This window comes from Equus quagga, chromosome 13 (genome assembly GCF_021613505.1).
Source record: "Equus quagga isolate Etosha38 chromosome 13, UCLA_HA_Equagga_1.0, whole genome shotgun sequence".
NCBI classification, from domain to species: Eukaryota; Metazoa; Chordata; class Mammalia; order Perissodactyla; family Equidae; genus Equus; species Equus quagga.
In genome coordinates this window covers 16,834,673-16,861,906 of record NC_060279.1, presented here as the reverse complement: position 1 = coordinate 16,861,906, position 27,234 = coordinate 16,834,673, and the positions used below count along the sequence as shown (strand labels likewise).

The 27,234-nt window shown below is 43.0% G+C and overlaps 1 protein-coding gene across 1 annotated transcript in view; it reads right to left on the bottom strand.

The window, feature by feature from the left end:
- Window positions 1-21,637, bottom strand: part of RGSL1 (regulator of G protein signaling like 1) — a 62,955-nt gene extending 41,318 nt beyond the window's left edge. Inside the window, exons 1-6 of the mRNA XM_046684187.1 lie at window positions 21,625-21,637; window positions 18,461-18,543; window positions 15,164-15,238; window positions 13,800-13,929; window positions 11,060-11,221; window positions 8,763-9,730 (exon numbers count right to left, since the gene is read on the bottom strand). Of these exons, the coding sequence (XP_046540143.1) occupies window positions 8,763-9,730; window positions 11,060-11,221; window positions 13,800-13,929; window positions 15,164-15,238; window positions 18,461-18,543; window positions 21,625-21,637 (1,431 nt within the window). The remainder of the gene's footprint in view (window positions 1-8,762; window positions 9,731-11,059; window positions 11,222-13,799; window positions 13,930-15,163; window positions 15,239-18,460; window positions 18,544-21,624) is intronic.
- Between the last annotated feature and the right edge of the window lie 5,597 nt (window positions 21,638-27,234).

Below are 27,234 nucleotides of genomic sequence, written 5' to 3'. Positions count from 1 at the left end.
GTTAAAGTCCCCTGCTATTATTGTATTGCTGGCAATTTCTCTCTTTAGGTCTGTTAGTAGTTGCTTTATATGTTTTGGTGCTCTTATATTAGGCGCATATATATTAATGTTACATCTTCTTGGTGAAATGTCCCCTTTATCATTATATAATGTTTATCTCTTGTTATCTTTTTTGGCTGGAAGTCTACTTTGTATGATATAAGTATGGCTACACCCACTTTCTTTTTGTTGCCATTTGCTTGGAGTATCATCTTCCATCTCTTTATTCTGATTCTGTGTTTGTCTTTAGGGCTGAGATGGGTCTTCTGGAGGCAGAATATTGTTGGGTCTTATTTCTTAATCCATCCAGCCACTATGTGTCTTTTGATTGCTGAATTCAATCCATTTACATTTAAGGTGATTATTGATATATGAGGGCTTAATATTGCCATTTTATCTTTTGTTCTGGTTGTACTATATTTCCATTGTTTCTTTTTCCTTGTGTTTCTGTCTGCCATTTCAATTTGGCAGTTTTCTATGATGTGTTTCTCAGTTTCCTCTGTTTTTTATGTTTTGTGACTCTGCTCTGAATTTTTTTTTTTTTTTTTGTGGTTACTGTGAAGTTTGTATAAAAGATCTCACGAATGAGATAGTCATTTTCTTCTGGTGGCATCTTATGTTCATTTGCCCATGCATGTTCTGTCCTTTCCTCTCTCCCTTCTGTTTCTATTGTCACAAATTATCCCTTTATCATGAGTTTGTTATCAAGGTGGAGTTGTTATAGTTATTTTTAATGCTTTCTTTCCCTTTAGCTTTTATGTTATAATTAAATGTTTACTTATCTATTCTGATATAGAGTTGCAATTTTCTGATTCTGTCTATTTATCTATTTATCTTGCTCAAAGTTTTACAAATCTTTGCCTTTTTGTTTCAGGTAGGAGTGTTCCTTTCAACATTTCTTGTAAGTCAGATCTAGTGGCAATGAACTCCCTTAGATTTTGTTAGTCTGGGAAAGTCTTTCTTTTTCCTTCACATCTGAAGGATAACTTTGCTGGATAGAGTGTTCTTGGCTGACAATTTTTATCTTTCAATATTTTGAATATATCATTCCTCTCTTTCCTAGCCTGAAGAGCTTCTGCTGAGAAATCTGCTGATAGCCTAATGGGCATTCCTTTGTTAGTTATTTTCTTCTCTCTGGCTGCCCTTAATATTCTTTGTCATTAACTTTTGACAGTTTCAATATCATATGCATTGGAGAAGGTCTTTTTGTGTTGAGATAATTAGGTTTTCTATCAGCTTCATGTACTTGCATATCTGGTTTATTCCCCAAGTTTGGGAAGTTCTCAGCTATTATTTCATTAAATAAGATCTCTCCTCCTTTCTCCTTCTCTTCTCTTTCTGGGATACCCATTATCCTTACGTTGCTTTTCCTAATTGAGTCAGATATTTTTCATAGATTTTCTCTATTTAAAAAAAATCTTAGTTCTGTCTCCTCTTCCACCTGAACACTTCTAGATTTCTGTCTTCAAGCTTGCTGATGCTCTCTTCCATATGGTCTGCTCTATTTCTGGGGCTTTCTACTTTATATTCTTCATCTCATTTATTGTTTTCTTCAGTTCCAGAACTTCTGATTTGGGGTTTTTTTTTTTTTTTTTTGGAGTTTGACTCTCTTTCATGAAGTACTGTGCTTGTCCATTAATTTTATTCCTAAGCCCATTGAACTGTCCATCTGAATTTTCTTATAACTCATTGAGTTTCTTTGTGACAGTTATTTTGAATTTTCTCTCAGTTAGATCACAATCTTCCATGACTTCAAGTTTGGTTTCTGGAGAGCTCTCATTTTGTTTCTGTTCTACCATGTTACTGTAGTTCTTCACGATGCTTAATAAGTTGTTCCTCTGCTGGCGCATCTGTGGTAGCAAACATCGTTCTTATTTAGGCAGGGCTTTATTTACTTTGATTCTGAGCTGTTTCTGGTTGTATTTGAGAACTGTGCTTTCCAGCCTCCACTGCTTTTGCCAGAGGTGTTGTCAGTGCCTTTCTGTGCTGCTTGTGCCTCTGAGGTTGCTGGTGCCTCACTGCTTACAAAGTTACAGCCATGGATGTCACCACCAGGGTCTCCAGGCTGCAAGCACTTCTGTTGCTTCCAGGGTTGCCTGGGTCATGTGTTCCCCCACTGCAGTGGGGGAAGGAGGACGGTAGGGATGAGTCAGAGTTATGGGTGCCTCTGCCACATCCAGGTTTTGGGTCTGCAGGTGCTGCTGCTATGGGTGGGGGGCCAAAGCTGCAGGCATCTCTGCAGCTGGGGAGGACTGGGGTTGTGGGCTCCACTGTTGCTGTTAGCCATCTCTCCACAGCCTCTCCTCAGGCTCAGGCACAGGAGACTGTGCTACCATTCCCAGGTTATCTGAGGGTATTGGCAATGCTGCTGTCAGAGCTCTGGGTTCACAGGTGTCACCCAGCTGCTGGGTGGGCTGGGGTTGTGGGTGACACTGCCAGCACCATGAGGGGAGGTGTACCTCAGTCATGAGTCCTGCTGGGGTTCCCAAAGCATCTGGCCTCCAGCATCTGCGTGGTTCCTGGAACCTCAGGTCATGGGTATTGCTGCTTCTGCTGGGTGCCTAGGGTCTTGTATGCAGCCCCCACTGCTGGCAGGGAGTGTTGGGAGTGCTGCTACTAAGGCTTGGGTTGCAGGCACCACTACTTTTCCTGAAGTCTCAGATCCTGGGTGCCACCTGCCACTGCTGGGAGTGGTGTAGGGGCTGAGCTGCAAGTGCTGCTGTGACTCTTGCAGCCCCTGGTCTCTGGTGCTGGTGAGCTTCTTAGAACCTCATGTTGGCACCAGTGCTGCTGCCAGGGGTATCAGGGTCTTAGATGCAGCCCCCACTGCTGGAAGGGCCAGTTTCAGAGGTGCAGCTGGGAGAGAAGGGTAGCTGGGTCACACATATTGTCGTGGTTTCAGGAGCCTCTGGTCGTGAGCTTGTAGTGATTCCTGGTGCCTCTGGGAACATGGGTTGCCTGGATTCCTGGGGCCTCCATTCATGAGTGTTACCTCAGTTCCTGGGGTTTCTGGTGACAGGCACAGCTGCAGTCCTTGGGACGTCCAGTCTTGGGAGCTGCCGCCACTGCACCCCTAGCTCTACTGCCTCCAGGATGTCCAGTCCACCCACCTTCAGATGTATAGATGTATGTATCATTCAGGCGTTCTGATGTGCTGTGCAGAGAGTCCTCTGTTGGTCTATGGATGTCCTACTGGTTGTAACTTAGAGGAGAGAGACAAAAGGAACAACTCACTCCACCATGATGCTGATGTCACTCCCTCCAAACTGGGCTCTTAAGAAATAATGTTTAATAGAGCATTTTCCATTCAAAGAAATAATCAGATATGCATCAAAATAATAGTAATAAATAAATATAATAAAACAATATCTAAAAACCCTATAATTGCTTTTTTTAACTTGACATACTATTTTTATTTTTTATATTGTCTCTTTTTTCCTATAATTGTTTTTTGTTAGAATGTATTAGGGTTTTCTTCAGAATTGAGTTTGTTCATCACTCAGTAAACCCTCCTGGCCACTCCTCAGAGTATTGGGTAAAGGGTCAGATAATAAATATTTGAGGTTGTGTGGGCCTTATGGTCTCTGTTGGAACTATTCCACTGTGCAGTTAGCACATGACAACACATAAACAAATGGGCATAGCTATGTTGCAATAAAACTTTACTTATGGACACTGAAATTTGAATTTCATATAATATCCATGTGTCATGATACATTCTTCTTCTGATATTTTTCTTACCATTAAAAAAATGTAAAACCACAGACATTTCTCCAAAGAAGATATACGGATGGCCAATAGACACATGAAAAGATGCTCATCATCACTAATCATCAGGGAAATGCAAATCAAAACTACACTAAGATATCGCCTTACACCTGTTAGAATGGCAAAAATATCCAAAACCAATAGTGACAAATGTTGGAGAGGCTGTGGAGAAAAAGGAACCCTCGTACACTGTTGGTGGGAATGCAAACTGGTGCAGCCACTATGGAGAACAGTATGGAGATTTCTCAAAAAGTTAAAAATAGAAATACCTTACAACCCAGCCATCCCACTACTGGGTATCTATCCAAAGAACCTGAAATCAGCAATTCCAAAAGTCCCATGCACCCCTATGTTCATCGTAGCATTATTCACAATAGCCAAGACGTGGAACCAACCTAAGTGCCCAGCAACTGATGATTGGATAAAGAAGATATGGTATATATATACAATGGAATACTACTCAGCCATAAAAAAGGACAAAGTCGCCCCATTCATAACAATGTGGATGGACCTTGAGGGTATTATGTTGAGTGAAATAAGCCAGACAGAGAAAGACGAACTCTGTATGACTCCACTCATAGGTGGAAGTTAACATATAGACAAAGAGAACTGATAGGTGGTTACCAGGGGAAAGGGGGGTAGGGGGAGGGCACAAAGTGTGAAGTGGTGTACCTACAACATGACTAACAATAATGTACGACTGAAATTTCACAAGGTTGTTAAATATCATAATCCTAATAAAAAAAAAAAACGTAAAACCATTCTTAGTTTTCTGGCCATGCAAATACAGGTGGTAAGCCAGATTTGGCTCCTGGACTGTAGTTTGCTGACCCGGCAATAGACTGAGCAGAAATCCGACGTAGGCTCTGAGCTCACAGTAGTGAGAGCTTAGACCTTGGCTGATCATCTGTACAACAAGAGGAGAGGCTGAGGGAACCTCAAAGTCCTCGTCCTATTCTAAGATTCCATGGGTCTGATAAAGGGTTGGAAGAGGATGACATTTGTGTACTTACTACTTGCCAGATATCATACACACAGTGTCTTTTTCTGAAGGAGCTATTATGATCCCCATTGTACCAATGTGGAGATAAGGGTTAGAAGGACCCAGCAACCTTCTACCTAAGATCAAATGATTTGAAAGTGGGGAAACTGGAATTCAAATTCCCTGCTGTCTACTCTCCTCACTAAAACTCAATATCCTTTGTGTCTTTCTCTCTAAAAGTTTTTCTCTCTTAAAAAAAAAAACTTTTTAATGTGGTCAAATACATATAACAGGAAATTTGCCATTTCAACCATGTTTAAGTATGTAGTTCAGCGACATTAATCATACGCATAATGGTACACAACTATCACTACTGTTTATTCCAAAATTTTTTCATCACCTCAAATGGAAACTCTGTACCCATTAGGCAATAACTCCCATTTTACTTCCCTGAGCCCCTGGTAACCTTGAATCTACTTTCTATTAGATCTTCTCTTTATTCAATTAAAGAATTTTAGTTTAATTTCTTGTCATTCTAGTTGGTCTCTTGCCAGTGTCTGTGGGTCTCTTTACTGCTACCACTTTCTCTCAGTCCTTCCCTCGTTGGTTAGAACCAAGATCAGATTTTTAGGCCAATGCTCTGTCTTCCAGGTTCACACCCTCTTCTCTCTACCTGTTTGCCCTTTATAGTATAGTATCCTCAATATATCTATAAACTTATTAAATTCACAAATATAATTATACAATAGGATTTTGTCCCAATTCTCATTTTCTGTATGAGGACAAAGAGACCTAGGGAAATTTAAAAATTTAGACTTCGAGTTTGTCTAAAACCACATAGCCAAACGGTGACAGAGCCAGGACTTAAAGTAACTGTTTCCTCTACTCCATGTTTCCACGTCAGTGAGCGAGAAGTCAGGAAATAGAGAAATTGGCCGGCATGCTTTCAGCATTCAACAGAAGTTAGTTGGATAATTGGAGGATGGTTGAGCAGATGGATGAAAATCAGAGTTCCTACAGAGTCACTTGTCTCAAACTAGAAACGATAGTCCTGGGCAAGGTCAAAAGAGTGGTCATTTCCAACTGGGATTGATTGGTTCAACAAGTGTCTCTTGAGTATGGATGTCTATCAGCCCTATTGAACACTGAACACTACACTGTCAGGTAATGTTCTAGATGCTGAGGAGACAGTAGTGACAAAACAGATGAACATCCCTGCCCTCATAGGGAGAAAGAAAATAAACAAAATAAGTTTAAAATATATAACATATATACATATTAGGTATCTATTTAAAATATAATACAAGTATATTGTATGTGTACATAATAGATGTATGTTGTATATACGTATGTATACATGTACACTGTAAGGATTATACCTGTATTTTGTATACCCCCCCACACACATAGTATAGGTAGGTACTTATATATGGAAAGATAGATGGATGGATCTAGATAATGATAGGAGCTAAGGAGAAAAGTAAAATGGGGATAGAGTTGAAATTTGATATGAATGGGCAAAGAAGGCCTCACTGAGATGACTTGAGTAAAGACCTGAGGGAGTGGGGACTCAGCCATGCAGGACCTGCATGTTACACACAGCAGGAGCAGCACGGATGAGCTGGCAGTGTACCTGGCATGGCCAGAGTGATGAGCACAGGGGCGGAGGAAGATGGAGCCAGAGAGGGGAGGTGGAGGACAGATCATGTCTGCCTTGTTAGTTTTAGCAAGGGCTTTGGATTTTACTGGAGACAGAAAGCCATCTGTTTTCAAAGTCCTCACTGACTTCCTTTTGCTTATTTTCAGTTCAATTACACAACTTATGTTTTGGTGGAATCACTGTGGCAAGTGTGGAAATGAGCCTACTGAGGGCCTAGGGTAGATGCAGAGGCATCAGCCAGCAGGCCATTGTAGTAACCCAGGCAAGACTGGATGAGAATGACTGTGACAGAGGAGGGGAGAAATGCCAATTCTGGATATATATATATTTTTTTTTTCTGAAATTTTTTTTAATTAAGGTTATGAAAATTAACATCCTTGTGAAATTACAGTTGTACATCATTATTAGTCATGTTGTAGGTGCACCACTTCACCCCTAGTGCCCTCCCCCCACCCCTCTTTCCCCTGGCAACCACTGATCAGTTCTCTTTGTCCATATGCTAACTACTACCTATGGGTGGAGTCATACAGAGTTCGTCTTTCTCTGTCTGGCTTATTTCACTCAGCACAATACCCTCAAGGTCTATCCATGTTGTTGTGAATGGGACGACTTTGTCCTTTTTTATGGCTGAGTAGTATTCCATTGTATATATATACCACATCATCTTTATCCAATCCTCAGTTGCTGGGCACTTAGGTTGGTTCCATGACTTGGCTATCGTGAACAATGCTGTGATGAACATAGGGGTGCATGGAACTTTTGGATTCTGGATATATTTTTAAGGTAGAACCAACAGGATTCACCAACAGACTAGACATGAGTGTGAGACAAAGAAGTGAGTCATGGAGGATATCAAGATTTTTAATCTGAGAAACTGAAGACCAAGGCCCAGGCAGGGGGCTTTGCTCTGTGGATATCTGCTGATCCAGGAAGCACAGCCCTAGCCTAAGCCTCTAGCCCCAAATGCCTCCACAAAGGGCAAGGGGGCCTCTGGGCTTCCACTACTCAAGAATTGTGCAAAGGAGAGCTCTGCCTGTGGATCTACCAGACTGATCTGGTCCTACACTACCCAGATGTGCAAGCCTGGAAAATTATGGTGTATTGGAAATTGTGTTGGACTTAGAACCAAAAACTCCTGGGTTCTGACCCTGGTTCCTCCACCAGCCTGCTGTGTGCCTTTGGGTTAATCCACTTACCCTCTCTGAGTCCATTTGCCACAATTATACAACAGTGGTAACAATAGCACCCTGTCTGCCTCTAGGAGGTGCTAAGAAGCCTGAAGGAGGTAATATGCATGAATATACTTTATAAGGTAGATACATTATAAGGCACTAAATAATTTTGCTGTTTATATCCACTTACCCTTCCAGATCTACTCTCTACCCTTCTTTACCCTGTCTGTACCTTGGGAATTTAAGCTGTATGGACCATATCAACCAGCTCCCTTGAGCTCTGGTTGGGTTTCTCCAGTCAGGAGTCCAGGCAGGAGATGGGAAAACAGGAGGTGAGTGAGCTTGGTGTATCTATTCCCCGATCCCTCTTGGCCAGATCACTGTGGACTGGTTATACCTCTCTACTGACCATTACAGCTCCTGCCAATGTTTCACTTCATACAGCTGTTTCTCTCCTGGTTCTGATAACTGCTCCCTTTCCTCAAATCTCTAGGCCTAGGAGTCATAAAAGTGATTCCCCCTTACTTGCTCTGGGGTATTGCACTATCCTCTATGGTTTCCCTACCCTTATGCCCATTCCTTTGTAAGTAGTCCCTTTTACTGGGATCTCATCTGTTACCCAACTTAACTCTGCCATTTGTTTTCTGCCAAGATCTCGATGATACAATAGTCAAGCTATGGGCCTTACTTCCTGTGAGTTTTCAGGATAGGCCCATGCTTCTATCTAATATTTTAGGGTAAGAGTAAGCCCCTCCCAATTCCCCATTTCCTTTCTGGCCAGTCTAGGAAGGAGAGACCTTGCATTTCAATACACAGTGTTTTGAACGGAGTTCTTAAAACTTCCCTCAATGGAACACTCCAAGGTTCATGGTTTTGGGAGACTCCATATAAGGGGGAATTGAAGAAGAAATAAAAGATGGATATTGACCACTGCCTCAGCTCCATTTTGCTTTGGAGTATTGGCTGGTTCTTGGGAATTTGTATGGTTTCTCCTATGAGATCAACCAACTCTTCAGTATGTGAAAGGTTATGTGGATAATCATGTCATTAACTTAGCCAGTATAGACGACCAGATAAGATTTTTGGTCAGTCTTGACCTAATCTTACAGATACTAACCCATTTCTATGAGGCGAGACCTACCTTGCAGATCTCCTTCTGGGCTATGGGAATCCAGGGGCTCACATCTCCAGAAGGGAGGAGCTCCTTCAGGCCGTCAATGATTTTGGATTTGAGTGGTAGGCATGGGCTAATCTGCTTATTCAGGTGGAGCTCACAGATTCGGTTGCCCAGCGTGTGCCGAAAGACAGCATTCCCAGTCTTCCTGTTACTCATCAGGACATTGAGGAAATGGTGCAGGTCCTGCCAGAGGTCCAGGAGTTGGGTCTCCACTTTCAAATTCAACTTCTTCAGGTGGTCCCGGAAGGGACTCCCTGCACAGGCATCAGCTCGCAAGGCCCAGTGGGTATACCCCAAGGGGAGGCTTTGCTTGATGGCCTTCTTGATTATCATCTGGGGAGAGTGACTGATGATGGGGGTGACAGTCCTCAGGTGGGCAGAGAACTTCGTTTCAAAGAGGCCCTCCATGTGGAGTTGGCTCTTGGCTTTATTCTTCGCGTTGGACTTCCTGGCACAGAAAATATCCTTTTCCAGGGAACTGATTATTCTCTCCTTTGAAGAGGTCACTTCCAGGGAAGGCATTTGTATAACCACCTTCTCCTGGGGACACATCTCTTGGGGGAACATAGTGTTAGTGTCGGGCTTGGTATCCATTTCCAGAGACCAACAGCCATGGTCTATCAACTGCCACATCTTCCTCTTGGTTTTCCTGCTTGAGTACCGCTTCTGGGGCTGATGGTGCTTCTTGATGCTCATGTTCAGAGGGAGCCCTCCTCCGTGGGTATAGCAAATACTGCACTGGCGAGTCTCATATTCCTGCATCAGACCTTGGCATGATTCTTCCTTGGCCATGATCGTCTTGGCGTGGGTGTAAAAGTTGGGGAGCCAATAGCTCTGGAGTTTAAACAGAGCCACTTTCTGCATGTGGCTCAGGATCTCCCTTCTGGTGGTTGACTGGTTGGGATGCCAGATGGAGAGGTTCAGGAGGGACTCTGGAAAGAATACAGAGAGATGAAGGATAAAAATGATGTGGTAATGGTGCTGATGCTGATGTTGGAGAGATCTGAATTTTTCCAAATGTTGTGTAAAGCATTTCATTTGTTTCTCATACAATCCTGGGGTGTGGACAGGTCGAACAGGGAGCCCACATTTTTAGAGTTTGCTCAGTGCACAGTGGCCCCTTTCTCTGATTACCTTCCTTCTTCCCAATAGAAATAAACATTTTTATGGGATTCTTTGAGCTATTTTCTAGACTGTTGAATGTTATTGTAAAGAAAAGCAAAAGGCACAAGAAAACATGCTTAAGTACAGGAGACATGTACCTCTGAATGGAATTTCTTAGGGCCAGATCTGACTGGAGGAAGGCATTTGGACTAAATAATTTGAAGGAGTCTTTACCAGCCCTGACTTTAATGTTGTAAATTCTCAATTATCTATATGAATAGAGAGGAATGTGATTAATCCCAAACAGCAAATTTTTGGAACCACATTTTATTTGGGTTAGGAATGCCTCCTCACTTATAAACAAACAAACAAACAAACAAATAAACAAATAAATTTGGATGAATCTGATGTTCTAGAGGAGGTATTGACAAATTTTTTTCTGTAAAGGGTCAGAAAGTAAATATTTTAGGCTTTGTGAGTCATACACAGTCTCTGTTACACAGTCCTCTTTTTTTTTTTTTGTGAGGAAGATTGACTCTGAGGTAACATCTGTGGCCAGTCTTCCTCCTTTTTTCCTTGAGGAAGACTGTCACTGAGCTAACATCTGTGCCAATCTTCCTCTATTTTATGTGGGACACCACCACAGTGTGGCTTAACGAGTGGTGCTAGGTCCGGACCTGGGATCCAAACCTGTAAACCCTGGGCCACCAAAGTGGAGCATGCAAACTTAACCACTATACCACTGAGCTGGCTCCTTCTTCTTCTTTAACTCTTTAAAAACATAACAACATTCTTAGCTCATAGGCGACCTGTATTGCATTTGGCCTGCAGGCTGTCATTTGTTCTAGAGAATTCCAATTTAAAAAATGACAAGTAATGAAGTCTCAGAAGATGCAAGAGGTGTTCAATTACCCTGTCCCAATTCCTCTTTACTCCTTCCAGCCAACCTTAATCGGCAAGTAAGGAAGAGGAGCATACCAGCCTAAAGACAACTGGTCTCTCTCAACCCTTCCCTGTAAAGGGTTAGGGTTCCCTCTGGCATCCCTGATACAGAGAAGATGGAGAGGGTGGCAGTCTGAGGATCATCAGACACTGGCTTGATTTTTTTCGTTACATCACCCAGGGATTTCACTTCAGACATGCTTTATGATTCTTACTGATGTTCATGTTGCAGAGAGTCAGCACCCTTGAGCCCTCCTGCAGATGGGTGGCCTTCAGCACATGGAGGAGGGACAAGTAGTGGTCTCTCACTTCCAGGTCCATCTCATCTATGCTCAGGATCTTCTCAGCAAGGATCCAGAAATCCACCAGCTCTTCACCTACAGATCAGACAGGCACAGAGCTGCACCCCAATCTCGCCCCTTCAGTGGTTGCATCTGGGTGTAGCAGCTCATACCTCCCCCCCACCAGCCTTCTTTACTGCCTCAAACACCACCATTAGTCACCCCTCTGGGTTAAGGCATCATCTCCTAATGTGGGGGTGGATGGGAGGCACAGGGAGAAGGGACTTAATGGATAGGGATCTTTTGTGACTTTTTTATTGTTAGAAAAACTGTCGCTTTAGGTGAAACTGCAAGACTCTGAGGATAGGTCGTGAGACATTTGAGTTTTATCCAAAAAATAAAGAGCAGAGCAAAAAGAACATTTTCTAGATCATGGATCTAGAAGAGCCTACAGAAGGACGTGGAGCCAAAGGGTGCCAAAGACTACATTCCTTGTTTTATAACTTCGCCAGAGCTGAAGTCTGGGTGACAAACCAAAGGATAGTCTGTCTAGTTCTTCCCTGCCTGCTCCCTGGAGATGCAGGATTTCACCCTTAAACTAGGGTTTGTCCCCAGGTGAAACTTAACATTGCTGAATTGGTGTGTCAGCCAGTGCTGGCTGCCAGCCTCTCATCACTATCAACTACTGGACCCGATAGAACAGGAAGCGGTGCATGCCAACCCTTCTGCCACAGGGATTTATTTGTTTACTTGTTGCTTGTCTGTCTCCCCACTGTCATGGCAGCCTTAAGAAGCGGGGACTTATGGCTCTTGTTCATCTTCGTATCCCCACCTACTAGCACAGTGGCTGCCGTACAGTGGTGCTCCATAAACATTTTTAAATGAATGAATGAATGAATGAAAGGAACTCTGATTGCTTTTTCCCTAACCTGCACTATGGACCCCAGTTTTCAAAGACTTTTACCCTATACATTATAGAACATTTTTTACAGTCACCGTAGACACATGTAACTCTCAAGCTGTTAAGAACTTGCAAAGGCCCCAGAAACAACTGTAAGGACCCACCGGCACTGCCCTTGAGGTAGGTATAGAAGCGCCACATCCCTCTGACCCCGCCAATGCATTTCTGGAGTAGCCATTGGTCTGCCTTTTGCCATCTCATCATTTTCGCTGCCAGGAAAAGTTCATGGTGAGAGAGAGAGAATGAGCTCTTCCCCAGCCCCTCTCTCAGCCTTGCACAGAACCAGACCCCATGCGCTCAGTATGAGTGAAGAAAAATGGTGGCCAGTGAAATGAGTTGGGTCCTGATTATGTGGTGCTTTTGAAGCAAGGCACCAGAACCTCTAGTGACATGCAAGGGACCCACAAGCACACCTACAGTGCACAGATCAAAAACACCCCTCAACCAAGGCCCCTCACCTTATACGGTCCCCAACTGACAGTGATTTTGCCAGTCCAATTTTCCCAGTACGTATATTGAAGGAGGGAGATGAGTATAGTGGGTGATTTCTTACAACATTTTACTCCTGAATCTTAACTTTCCCTGGGGTGGAAAATAGTTTCCTTTGGCCAGTTGAACAAAGAGTCAAGTTACCAATTAAACTCTAAATGGAAATTTTATTCAATCATCCTTTCAGCAAATAATTATTACGTGCCTACTAAGTGCCAAGTACTGGTTTAGGTGTTTGGGATACATCAGCAAACAGAAGAAAAATCCCTGCCCTCAAGGAGCTTATATTCTAGTGAAGGACATAGAAAATCAGCAATGAGCACAATAAGTACATTATCTAGGAAGGTTAAAGGCTATAAGCACTGCAGGAAAAAATGAAAAAAGTTGAGCAAGATAAAGGGTGTTGGGAGTGCTGGGGGTGGGCTGGATGAGTGGGCATTATGGTCATCAAGGTAGCCTTCATTGAGGAGGTGAGATTTGCACGGAGATTTGAGGAAGTGAGAGAAGGAGCCATGTGGATATCTGAAGGAAGAGCATTCCAGGCCGAGTGAACAGCCAGTGCAAAGCCCTGAAGTAGGAATGAGTCCAGCATGTTTGAAGAACTGCAAGGATGCCAATGTGTCTGGAATGGTGTCGGGGGGGAGGGATGGGTAGGAGGAGACGATGTCAGAAAGGAAATGGAGCCAGATCTCTAGGACATTGAAAGCCATTGTAGGGGCGTTGGGTTTCACACTGAGACAGGAACCATTCCTGGTGGTGGGGAGGGCACAGGTGGTGAGCAAAGGAATGACATAATCTGAATTAAGTTTTAAAAGTCTCACTTTGGCTGCTATAAGCAGGAAAACAAAAGCAGAAACAAGGAGACTAATTAAGAGATGATTTCAGCAGCCAGGTGAGAAATGATGGTGGCTTAGACAGGTGGTAGCAATGAAAGGTGATGAGATATGTTTGCTTCTGGATATATTTTAGGTAATTTGGCCATGTTGGGTGACCACCATTAACTCTCTTGTTTCCGGCTGCAGTGAGACAAATAGCCCAGCCTATCTGACTCCTCCTTATTGCTCTGGGTACCAATTTTTCAGCCTAAGATTTCACCTACTGATGCAACATGGGCTGAGACAAAGACAACCAGTATTTGTACCTTACTGTAGGACTGATAGGCACAGGATCGTTATGTAGCCCGGCTTCCCATATTTCTCCACACAGCCCACTCCCCATGCTTACCTCCTTCTGGGGAGTTAATAAAACTGATGAGCTCCTGACAGAGAATGTAATGGAAACACAAGTTGGTTTTACAGAAGAAAGGTAACCGATATTTTTCCAACCAGGTCAATAATCCTTTGTACTTTGCAATCTAGAGTCCAAACAAAATAGGAACAGAAAAGAGAAATGGAACTGAACTGCTAAGAAATGCAGCTTAGCAAGGGGCAATAATCTCACACCTACAGTATCTGGCTCAGAGGAGAGATGTGTCGATTAAAAACAGTATCTAGGGGGAGGGAGGACTCAGGCTAAGGCTGCCAGAGGAGTAAATGGATTGGTAGGAAAGAAAAGGCTTGGTCTTCCACCAAAAAATCTTCTTTATTCCTGGGTGAAGTTGTCTAAGAAAAGATCTAGCCTTGCTTGATAGAAGGTAAGCAGAAGAGATTTTGGTCTGTGGTGTTGAGTCATAACTCTATTCAACTTACTTCTTTGTAAGCACATATAATTTCTCACAAGCTCCCAACTCATATTAACTGTACAACATGTACAAAAACACACACAGACTCAGACATAACATCATTTAGAGTACGGGATGGATTCCCCGAGAGACTGAGCCAACAGAGAAGGAAGAAAAAAATAAAAATGTTAAGTTTCAGTGTTCTCCTAGGAAAACCAAATATAAGAATCAGAGTGGAGTGGCTTGCTCAGCTCTGCAGAACCAGAGAAAAACAAACTCTTGTTAGCAGGGCTTACGGTGATCTTTCTGATCCCACTCACCACTGGTAGGGCATGTGGAAGCCACTGGTAAGTCTAAGGTCTACATAGTGGAAAAGGAGGACAGGGAGTGGGAAAAGAAGAGAAAGACAATCAATAAGGAAAAAAGATAGAGAAAGACAAGCCTCTGGAGGAGAAGGGTGGGGTAGTCATTAGGAACGAGAAAGTGGCAACTTCTTTTGCGCTACAGCTTGTAATCAAATAATCACTGTGTGGCCCAGGCGCTGACACTTCCTATCCCACACCCGTGGCAGCCATTGCCAATCAATTCCAGACTCTTTCTTGCTCAGGTGTGGCCTCAGAGTTCTTAACACAGTGCTCCAAGCGTCTACTACCCAAGAATCACAGAAGATATGAGAGATGAATCCCATTTGCTACCCATGGACTAGATAAGGGAAAGAATTCAGCAGCAATTGCTTGCCCAAGTGGAAAAAATGCAAAAAGGAGAAATGTCTCCCTCGCTTGATGTTGGCTCTCTACTCACCTGCTTTGTAGTTTTTTCCATAGTCAGCTTTTGGGCCTCCTCTTCCTCTCCCTCTCCAATCTACACTTCAAATTTAGCTCCCCCTTCCCTCACCCCAGACGCTCTGCCCTTCAAGAACCTTACTCACCAAGTCATAAGGTATTTCAGGCCACAAACTCCACTGCGAATTTTCAACAGTATAAAATGGTGTCTGACCAAAGACCTGCAAAAGAAAGCTAGGAAACAGCCAAAGGAGCAGAGCTTCTCTTCGTGAACACGTCATGGGCCATCTGCAGCCACAAGGGAAGAGAGCTTCTACTGCTTTCCTATTTTAAGGGACATTAATTCTTAAATTTATTCCACTCGGTCAACTTGCCTTGCACAAAAACATCCAAAATAGACTAAATTGCAAGATTTGTTTATATTTTGGCTCCACCCTGCCCCAACCTGGGAGTTATCTTGCCTGTGTACTGAAGCCAGAGCCCACGATATGCAAAGGTATGTACTTTGTGTATTGCATTGTTCATTTCTCCATGGACTTAGAGAGCAAGCAAAGGCTTCAAGCCTTTTCATCAAGAGAAACAGCTCTGGATTTGCCTAAACTCTTGAACTGGAGAAAGTAGAGAGGACTGAGGATGTGAGCATTAGGGGTACAAATTCCTCATGGGGGCAGTAAAAGTGTCCAAAATGGATAGATAATTCTCGGCTCCTGTTCTCTTTTGTCATGGAGAAGGGACTGTTACCTAGGCAACCAGCTTCGAGACTGATGGGAAAGGGTTTCTATGTTTATAGGTTTCTAAGCTTGGCAGTCTCACTAGAGGCACCAAATGTCTCAAAGTGTCCCCAAAGTGTTTGCGACAAACTAGAGGGGCTGAAACCCCAACTCCTGGCTGAGCTGTCAGCACAGCACGTCAGTCTGACCATCTCCCGAGACTAGCAACCCCAAACTTTTGTCAGTCTGTGGCTCCCTCCTTCTCTCTCTCCCCTTTGGCCTTGACTGTGAGGGATCAAAGGAAGGGGATGGTGCTGCCTGCACTTTACAAATGCCAGTCTAGAAAGGACACTCAGTCCTTAGTGACCCCTCCCTGCTCTGCACTCAATGTTTGACATGACACACCCTGCCTGGGGTGTGGAAATACCTTTATGGCGTGTGCAGTGGGACTGTGAAGTCATGAGATTATGTGGGAGGAGGGCGTGGAAGCAGTTTCACCACTGACATTTGCCCCATAGAGGGCACGAGGCTGATGTGGAAAACACGCAAGGCCTGGAGCTGGGAGACCGGGTCAGCTCCCAGAACTGTCCCAGATTTGCCACGTGATCTCAGGCAAGTCATTTAACTTCTGAGATCCATCTGTAAGAAGGGAACGATGTCAACCTCACAGGGTGATCGTGGAAATTAAATGGTAGAAATTTGTAAATTGACAGCAGTATTCAACATGAACTACCACTGTCTCTCTACAGAGACCACAGCTACCTAGGACTGGTAGGACTTTCTTAATGGCCAGGACTTTCTTAAATGCTTGGCTGGGATTCCACATCACTCTCTCCATTTCTAGAAAATTATTGTGGGCTGTTGATGAACTGACTAACTAACATGCCTTACAATTACTTCTGAAACCTTTCATTAAGGCAGTGGCAGAGGCAATAGCATGAGTGAGGACCACGCAAAAGACCGTCTGTCAGAGGCCTCCTCGTCCTTCCTTTGACCACGTCCCTGGCGCCACCATCCGCCCAAGCACCCAAGGCACTCCTCCCTTCTTGTTACCACATATCCCAGATGTTCAGTGACAAGGTCCTGCGTTTTGCTTTGTAAAAACGCTCTCCCGTTTCTCCCATCCTCTTCATCCTTTTGCCTTTAGACTCTCATCACCTCCCACCTAGACTATTGAAACAATCACCTAACTGGTCTCCTGCCTCCACCAGGTCCCCTGACAGCGCAACCTATGGCCGGACTTCTGCAGAAATCATTTCCTCAAATGAAAGTCTGGTCATGTTACTCCTTTACCTAAAACCCTTCAACGGTTCTCTGTCACCTTCAGAATGACGTCCAAACTCCCAAGCACGGCCTGCCTGCTCTCAGCAACCTGGCTTAGCCTGGCTGTGCAGCCTTATCTCTTGCTATGTCTGCCTCTCACAACTTTTTCTTCAACCTTACTGGATTACTTAGAGTTTCCCCCAAAATGCCATAGGATTGTACTCCTTGGTACATTTACTTACTCTGTTCTGTCTCTCTGTAAGGCCCTTGCTTTATTGCTACTCAACCCCCGGGATTTTCTCCTTGCCTCCCCATCTTCTTCCCCAACCAAATGTCAAATACCTAGTCTTTTTTCAAGACTTGTGTCCCCTCTTTCAAGGCTTATGTCACCTCTTCACTGAAGCATTTCCCAACTCTTCCAGGTAGGAGCATAGGAGTGGCCTCTTCCTCCAAGGCACTTGAACCCCGCTGCCTCCGAGACACTTCTGTCATGTCACCCACAACCCTCTTTGCACTCACCTTAAATGTCAGTCTCTCACATTAGACTGGGAATTCCTTGAGGAGAGGGATGATATCATTGATATCCAAGGCCCCAGATTAATCCCAGTGGCCGGCACAAAGTGACCACCCCCATGTAAGTGTTGATGGGGTAATACAGAGTGTTTTCCCAGTTGTATGAAATTTCGCCTTTCAACAGGTGGCATTCCATGGAAAAAGGTTCACTGAGATGAGCCACCATTAATAAGGCACCCGTGTCAGATGTAACCAAAGATTTAAACCAAAACAGATGTGGGAGTAGTGTAGGTTTGGATTTAAGAATATTTTGATGTTTGAGGTTTGTTTTAGTTGCATAGATTGAAAAAAATATATAGGTTTGGTTCTGGTTAACAACTCAACAATTGTTATGTGCTAAACACTTGGTGAGGGGAGTAGAGCAGAATGGATAATCAGTGGTCCTTGTCCTGCAGGAATTCACAATCTCACAATCCAGTGGGGGAGACACACACAAATAAACCAAAAGATTTGCAACATGCTCAGGAGCACAGAGGCAGGGAGAAATAAGTTTTGATTGGAAGGACCTAGGAATTCCTTAAGGAGAGCAGGATTTAGGCAGAGATTTGAAAAATGGTTGAGACTTTGGTTGGTGAAACTATGGAAACTAAGAACACAGCCAAGGAGAGGCGCCACGGTGGGAGAACGCCAGGTGTACTCAGTGAGGGCAGAGGCTGTGATGGGAAATAACCGTAGATAGGCAAAGGCCTTCCAGTAGCTGGGGGTTGGGGATTTATTATATCAATAATAGGAAGCTCCTGGAGATTTTAGAGAAAGTTCTGGTTCATATTTATTTGCTCAACTTGAGATAGTTTTGATTTGGTAAGAAGTTGAAAGAAAAAAAATGGTACTCAGCTCAGTTACATTCACTATTCAGCTGTTGATGAAACATTTGGGTTCAAGTCTGAGAATACTTACCGGGAGAGAAAGAAATGTGTTGAAAAAATCAGCAAAGATTTCATCCTCTAGCAGAATTATAAGATTCGTAGAACCAATTATCTCTGTATGGGGAGGAAAAAACCCTCATGAACCAGGATTGCATTCAGGATGAGAAAAAAAAGCAATTGAGTGAATCGTTTCACATGGCCAAATCTCAAATGATGACAGCCTTTAAGGTTGTTTAATTCAATTTCTCCCCTTCTCCAGGACTCTCCTCTGCAGGATCTCTCCGCTTAAACACTCCTAGCTATGGGGAGCTCACTAACTAACAGGGCTGCCATGAAATGGTTAGAAAGACTTTTCCTACTGTGGACTGTCTTCTTTTATTTCCTCCCAATTGTAGAAATTTCTGCCCTCTGAAATCTGATGGAATTCACCTAAGTCCTCTTAACTGGGACAATGCTCCCAATTTTTATGAAGACATCACAACCTTCTGCTTACCTCCAACCCCTCTGACTAGTCAATAAGCAATTTTTCAAACATTCTTCGCACGGCCTCCTTTCCATCTGGTCCTTTCCCATTGGTGGACTGGTACCCACAACTCAAACACTCCACATGCTTCCTAGGGAAGGGCATGTGACAACTATTGCCCATATCCTATGTTATATTAGTGTGGCTGGAAATGGGGTTAGCTTCGGGGGCTTTCATGGGACACTTTTAACTCCACCATCCTTTATTTATGCAGCCACTTTTCAGAAACCAAGGGCAGGAATTTACATTTACCTCAGTCAAATTTCACCCTATTGGTTTGCACCCAACAGTTTTAAAATTATTGATTTGGTCATGCAACGTACTTATTATCCCTCTCAGGCTTGAACATTGTGCTTCCCAAGTTAATCTGAGGAGATAAATGTTGAATGTCACAAAGCCGAACACAGAGACCACAGGTGGACTAGGTGGCCCCTCTAAGTTTACTCTAATTCATTGTCGATGCTCTTTAGAGGACAATGTTCAACCAGTTAATAATAAGCTAATTGTTTTATCAATGGCCCAACATTTTTCCATCCTACCCAAAGCTTACAATGAAAGACGTAAAATGAGCAACCTAAATATCATACACTAGTCCATTCTCTCAGTCTACTTAAAGGTCTGGTGAGAATAGTACATGCTACTCGCAATCGCTAGAGTGCAGTTATGATCATAGAAGAAAACTAAACAATGCCCTCCATCACTTTTTCTGATGATACTTGGTGGTTATTGTTTTCATGTAACAGAAATAGAAATAGAATCCCAGATAATCAAACACTATCGTAACAGAGCTGACGTCATTCTTGCCCTCTCTTCTACAGATATCTTTGTTTTTGCTATCTAGTGTTGTAAATTTTTATGTTTTCTTTCTGTCTCCCTCCTCAGCCCTCTGCTCTTCTTTTTATGAGCATTCCCTGATTTATTTAATCTATTCCACATGGATTATTCCAAAGTCTATGTTTTCAGTCCAGACTTCTTTCCTTGGCTCCAGTTCTAAATGTGCATTGAGTTTTGGGACATCTCTACGTGGACATCCACCAGCATTTTCATCTCAACATTTTCAAAGCTGAGCTGATCCTTTTGCTTCCCAACCTGCTACTTTCCCTGTATTCCCAGGTCAGTTACTGGGAACGCCACTTAGCCAATTGTCTAAAGCAGAAACTTGAAAATCATCTTTGATTCCCCTCTCGCTCTCTGTTTCTCTGTCTCTCTCTCGCTACTCCCATATGCAGTGGAGGACCATGCTATGTCTTTTCCTCGTCTACATATCTGTGGAATCTGTCCTCTCCTCTCCATCCATAAAGTCACTCTTTTCTTTCAGGCCCCTATCATCTCTCCCTAGACTCCTGCATCGGTTTCTTAAAATGGTCTAGCTCCAGTCTCTTTCCATTCCAAACACTCTCAACACACAGCCACCATAATCTTCTGATGCCATTGTTGTTAAAACCCTTCAAAGACTCCTCAGTGTCCTACCAGGTAAAGTCCAAACTCAGTGTCTGAGGCTTCACTCGATCTGGCTTTTGGGTTCCCTCCCAGCCTTATCTCCTGCCACTCTCCATCAGGCTGCCTCCTGTTTGCCAGCCAAGACGTTGCTCTTTCCTGCACATGCTATGCACTCTCACTCCCAATCTCCATGTCTGTGTTCCCATATTCCCATCACCTGAAATGTCCTCTCAATCCCAGTCTGCTTCACAAATTACTAGTCATCCATCAAAAACTGATTTACATATCATCTTCTTGGTGAACCAAGAATGGTAGAATCTACTACAGTGGTAAAATTGATCACTAGCCCCTGCACGTCGTGTATATCTTCCGTCATTACGTTTAACAAGTCACTGTTTTCATCCCTTGATCGCTCTGTCTTCCTCACCAGACTGAGCTCTATGTCTTTTCGCCTTTCTTCCTCTAGGCACTAAAAGTGTTTGCACCGTGTTTAAGTTCTAAAAACGTTGAATGGGTTGTTCTTTCGAGAGACGATCTTCCATCTTTTGGGCTTTTGTTCGTTTCCTTGCTTGTCATTCACAGAGCCTGGCATGGATTTGTTGAATAAGATTATTGAGATGATCCGACTGTAGGAAAGTGGACTTTGGCAGAAGTTTCCCACTCGGTTGTTTTCCATGGGTGCACACACTGCTGGTGACAGGGTGCTTGACTATGACAGGGCTTGGCATTAACAACACAGTCTTTATGGGGTATAGGAGCAAGGCTCCCCACATCCTCCCCTTCCCATCCTATTTCTTCATTCTTGTTTTTCCATTCTCACCTGTTCTGCCTTCAAACTTCATAATAATCTGGGAAGGCTTTCAACACTAATTCAACACAATAATAAAATTGACTTTGGAACAAAAGAAATCATTGGATAATCCCAAACTTCATGCTAGTCTTCTCCCTGGAGGAGGTATGGCACGTGACGGCCCCATCTGCATTTTACTTCCTTCCTCTTAGTTCCCTTAGTTGTCTTATGAGTGAGGCCCTGTCATTTCCTGAAAGATCTGTGGCATAAGGTGGAGGGTGGGGGAGAAAAAGAAGTGACAAGGAAATCAAAGGGCATGAACAACATAAAAGCTGCGTGTGTTGTCCCTGAATGTCTCAGATCTGCCATGGATTGGGAAGGTGAGTGGTCTGCCTTATTTGAGGGGCTTAGAGCCTCAGACGCACCCCTCTCAGAGACTCACCAGCGTTGCTCATGTTGCCATGCTCTTCTTGCCACCGTGATTGATTAGGAGGATCAGCTCGCAGTCAACAGAACTCTGCCCCCTGTGAACACACAGTGATACCTCCTCTAAGGGGTTCCAGATTCCATCGGGAAGCGGCCTAAATCTGTAGTGTAGACCTCAACCTGAGGATAAGTCTTTATCATCTGATCTCCTGGATCCCCTTGAATTACCAGACTCTTCCAATACTTAAGGCCTTTAGGCTATACTGTTTTCTGTGCACTGACAGATTCTTCATAATCGACCAATTAAAGATCCTGAGTTTAAGTTCTGTCTCTTTAACTTGACTTTATGCTTCAGGGGAGCAGGGATCGGAGATCATTTATTTCTAATGCATCTTTTGGATCTAATATTCTTCCAGAAATTTAATAGGCACTCAATGAATGTTTAAGGACTTGACTTGTCCCTCCGATAAGGTGGAAAATTCAACCTAATATCTATGTTTTGTTTTCTACCCCTTCTCCTCCTTCTCAGATAATTTCCTCTGGTTGGCTGTGGGTTACTTCATTATCCATTGGGTTTGAAAAGGAATAGAATAAATATTAGCTGAATGCCTTCCATGAAGAAGAAGCTAGACTAAGTATTTATACTTTATTCTCATTCAGTTCTCAGCTTTGCAAAACAGAGATTATTATCACCCCCTTTTCATTGAAAGATAGTAAGTACAACACTGAGATTTAACTCTGCCTATTTCATTCAAGAGCCAATGTTATCTTAAATATGCCAGTAAATCAAACCTCCTTTTTACATGAAAAATGCATTTTAATGGACTTAAAAGTAAGCCTCTTGGAATTCCTCACAATGATCTATTTTTCTGTATAATTCCTCCCACTTCTCGTGTGTATTATTCTGTGTTTAATTACACTTTCTTTCCCACAGATGTTATAAAAGAAGAAGTAAACAATATCTATATGGAAAGAAGCTACTTGGAAAAAGGTATCCCATATATCGAAGAATTTTACCAGAAGATTGAAACAAAGCCATTTAATATTTTCATCAAATTGTGGTGTACATAAGAATTGGAGATTTTCTCTAACCAATTTTGAACAAAAATTCTCTAATCCTGATCACTTCCCATTCATCTGGACCCATCACTCCGGAAAAGGTAGAAGCAAGCAAGAGACAATATGGGAAATAAGTTATAATTGTCTTTCGTTTTAATTTTTCTCAAGATGGTATAATGTTTTTCTCAGCTGTAAACTGGGCCAGGTCCACTTATGGACAATCAAGCCCATCTCAAAGAAAAGAGCAGAAAACTTTTAATCCTCATGGAGGCAATCCTAGAAATGAAGAACAATCATAAGTGACAATGAAGGAAACAGAAGAACTTTCTAGAATATTTCCAACTTACCAAGGTCTAAGATGTTTGTTCCAAGTTGGAAGTTTGGGACTCAGCGTCAGTTTACTCACAGGGAACAACCAGTGGTAAGACAAACATTCAGAATACTTTAATATGGAAATTAACTTTTGTTACTCATTTTTTATTGCCTTAAATGGGTTTGAAGACTAGGCTCTTGCTCACTTCAAGGATAGGTAAATGATTTTTGGGTAGTCCAGGCTTTGGGTTTGATTAAAATCATTGTGTGAGTCTTGGAGGGACTGTCTGCCACTTTGGATGCCAGAGGGGGCCAGACAGTCGCTCTCCCTGCCCCGGCAGCGAGGACATGGACACCCGGCCTAGGCTCAGAGTCAGACCTGCCGCTCAGAACTTTTCACCTTGAAGAGGTGGCTCCAAATTCAGGGGCAAGGAGAGATTAGGCATGGTGGTGCCTATGACCACAAATACTCGATGGTGGTGGCACCAACAATAGTGTCACAGTGGGGAGAACCACAAATGCTGAAAGAAGATGCCAGAGTTGAAAATGAGCTTTGATTTCAAGGGGAGGTGATGCTGACCACCGAAGACAAAGCGTCTGTGGATATCATAATAGCAGCTATGCCAGTGTTGCTATCAGAATGATCCAACCCACAAATTCTTTGTAGTGGCACATAGTTGGTGTTACTCAGAGAGTCCCTTGAAAAAAATGTGTGGGCAGCCACTAAGATTCTACTTGAGAATATGAGCTCCATGATGGCCGAGATTTTGACTGTCTCATGCAATGACGCATCCCAAATATCTAGAGCAGTTTCTGTCACATGAAGTGCTCAGTAAATATTTGTTGAGTCAATGAATTAATATAAATAGGAGCCTAAAATGAGCCAACCTGGCAGAATATCAGGTCCCTCATCCAATTTTCAGTCCTGAGCCAGAACTAGAAGCTCTTAAATAAAAAGAAAGCATTTTGCCCTTTAGAACCTTGCAATATTTTTGCAAGAACTTACTGTGAATCTGTTTTCCTAATCCTTTGCCAAAGCTGCCATTTCCAGGGTAACTGTGCACCGGGGTAAAGGAGACACCCAGAGCTTTGCACGCTGGATCTGACCCAACACACAGCTGGTTAAGTATCAGAGTTGACATGTGAACTCAGGTCTATCTAACTACAAAAACCAGTATTTCCTCTATGTGCCTGATGATGCTAATCATCTGGGGCACTTGCAAGATATACGGATTCCTGAGCCCCCCCACAGTCCTTCTAAGCCAGAATTGTCAGAAGAAGGATCCGGTAACATGCGTTTAACAAGTACCACCGGTGATTCTTATTATCACAGGAGTTTGTGAGACACCTGCTTCCCTTTCCTTGGAAACTAAAAGGTCTGGAAAGGGTCAGGGATCCAACCATCATGCAATTCAAGCCTCTAGCCAGGGGTACTGGCTTTTAGTTCTTGTCATCAATGGAGTGACAACACTCCATTTGGTTGTTGTTGGCTCCCATAGTCAGGCTCTCCAGCTGTAGGGGAGATGGCGGGGCAGTGATTAGGAGCAGCGAGGGGCTTCACACAGATTGTCACGCAGATAGGTCTGAAGGCACACTATCGTGAGGAATGTGGCTCTACGTCAGTGCTCTCTATGCCATTCTTTTAGGAAGAGACCTGGAAGAATTTCTTTTGCCCAGGTTGTGATCGTTCTTTCCAAAGAAGGTGATAATCCAAGGAATAAAATGAGATTATTAAACTATCCAGAGCTTTACCCTGAACTCTCTTAAGAGGTGTGTGTGTGTGTGTGTGTGTGTGTTACACCGACTAATGAATGAGGGAACTGATAATTGATTGAAGAAATATTTTAGGCTACAAACTCATCTTGGCACAAACAAAACATCAAGAAGTAAAGAATCTCTTCTCATCAAAATCGCTTTAAAAAACAGCATTTGGTCTTTACACATACTAAAGAAAGTATAACACTTTTTCAAATGTAAGTGATATTTTATTGGCAATTCACTACTAACCACATTCCTTCCAGCTTCTAACATTCTTTCATGGGACAAGGTTTTTTCGGTATAAGAAAGCTTCCCAACAATCCTAGGGCTTTTAAACCCTTTTAACCCTCTCTTAGGTGTGACAAGGAACAACTCTCTTCTCAGTAATTTTTGGCTAAAGTATTAAGGTTTTTTCTCGGTTTTTTTTTTTTTTTTTTTTTGAGGAAGATTAGCCCTGAGCTAACTGCTGCCAATCCTCTTCTTTTTCGTCGAGGAAGACTGGCCCTGAGCTAACATCCATGACCATCTTCCTCTACTTTATATGTGGGATGCCTGCCACAGCATGGCTTGCCAAGAGGTGCCATGTCCGCACCCGGGATATGAACCAGCGAAACCCGGGCCACTGAAGCAGAACGAGTGCACTTAACCACACACACGGCTGGCCCTAAAGTCTTAAGGTTTAAGGGCTGATGGTCTTGCTCTTAATAGTCGCTTCCTGTGAGAAGAGGACAATAGAAATGGAAGCATTGTTTAATGAGAAAACCAAGGGCCTGACAGCCCTTCAGAGAAAGGAAACTCCAGCCTCTTAGAAGTTGGTGTTTTAAGTGGACAGGACATCTGGGAGTTATCGCTTGTTAAATTAACAACAAATGTAATAGTTTATAAAACCCTTGGGAGTTAGCAATGAGTTTAGCAACGCGAAAGTCACCCAGGGTTGGAGAGGATGGAGCAGTACGGAGAGGGACTCAGAGGTTATTAAACAAATAGAAGGTTGGATGGCAAAAAACTAAAGTCGCTGCTACTTCCCCGATCTGTTCCCTCAAACTGGTGTCCTATTTTAACAGTAGAAACATGAACCACAATAATCAGTAACTGAATGAGCTCAGCTGAAAGGAAACGGCAGGAAGGCGGTGGGAGTGCATGTCTAACTCATCTTTGTGCCTCTAGTGCCTGGCACAAAGTCCGTATGCAAGAATGCTTGTTAATTCAGCCGAGAAAGGAGGTGAAGGCGATAGGGAAAGCTTTAAGTCCTGCACAAATATACAGGTCTAAAAATTGTCTGATGGAGGGCTTGGGACATTGAAAGAGGGTGAGGGACACAGAGCAAATAACAGAATGACTGTCCCAGCGTTAACTTACAAAAGCTCTAAATATAACATTGACAGTCCACAGACTCCTCCGGGGCAGAACTGTGTCTCCTGATTCAGAACTTCATGTTTGCTCTCACCTGTGGTGAGTTACGTAAGGAAAGACACGGCAGATAGAATTTCTACCTTGCTGCTAATTGCTGTCACCTTTGCCAATATAATAGATTTCAATACAAAGACTTCAGAATACAGGGCCGGCCCAGTAGCATAGTGGTTAGTTTCCGTGCTCCATTTCAGCGGCCTGGGGTTTGCAGGTTCAGATACCGGGCACAGACCTACTTATGGCTCATCAAGCCATGTTGCAGCGGCATCCCACATACAAAAGATAGAGGAAGAGTGGCAATAGATGTTAGCTCAGGGCCAATCTTCCTCACCAAAATAAAAAACAAAAACAAAAAACAAAGACTTCATAACGATGGTCAATGCAATACATACTATTTCTAAAAGTCAAGGAAGGTACAATTTCAGCCCGAATAAAGAGTTCAAAATGCTTTTGGTACATATTACATCTTGGTGCAATTATACTACTATAGTAGTACAGAAAGAGAAGGAAAACCAGAAAGTCTTCCACTAAAATAGCCTATCCAATTAACGGTTCATTTCAGGGAAAGATACTGAGTTAAAAGTAGTAGAATCTTTTGTGATTGGCAATTGATTAAGTCTTGGCCAAAGATTTAAAAAAAATTAAACGGGGGCTGGCCTGGGCTTCTTGAGTTCAGATCCCTGGCACAGACCTACTCCACTCATGAAGCCACATACAAAGTAGAGGAGGACTGGCACAGATGTTAGCTCAGGGCCAATCTTCCTCAAGCAAAAAAAAAAAAAAAAAGAGGATGATTGGCAATGGATGTTAGTGCAGCATGAATCTTCCACACCAAAAAAACCCTCAAAAAAACAAAAACAAAACCAAAAACTCATCATGGATATGACCATACAAAGGAGTCGACTCAATAGCTATAGGTTTCATCTTGGGAGGTTCCTGTTGGCCAGATATTCTTTGACCAAAAATATGTGTTAGAATTCTGAGTTTTGGACAGAGAAGCCTCAAGTGATTCAAGATGCTAATTTTCTTTGGGTTGAGTGGGTATATTTAAACCCTTTAATGTAGAAAAAATGTTTCCTTTGGTTTA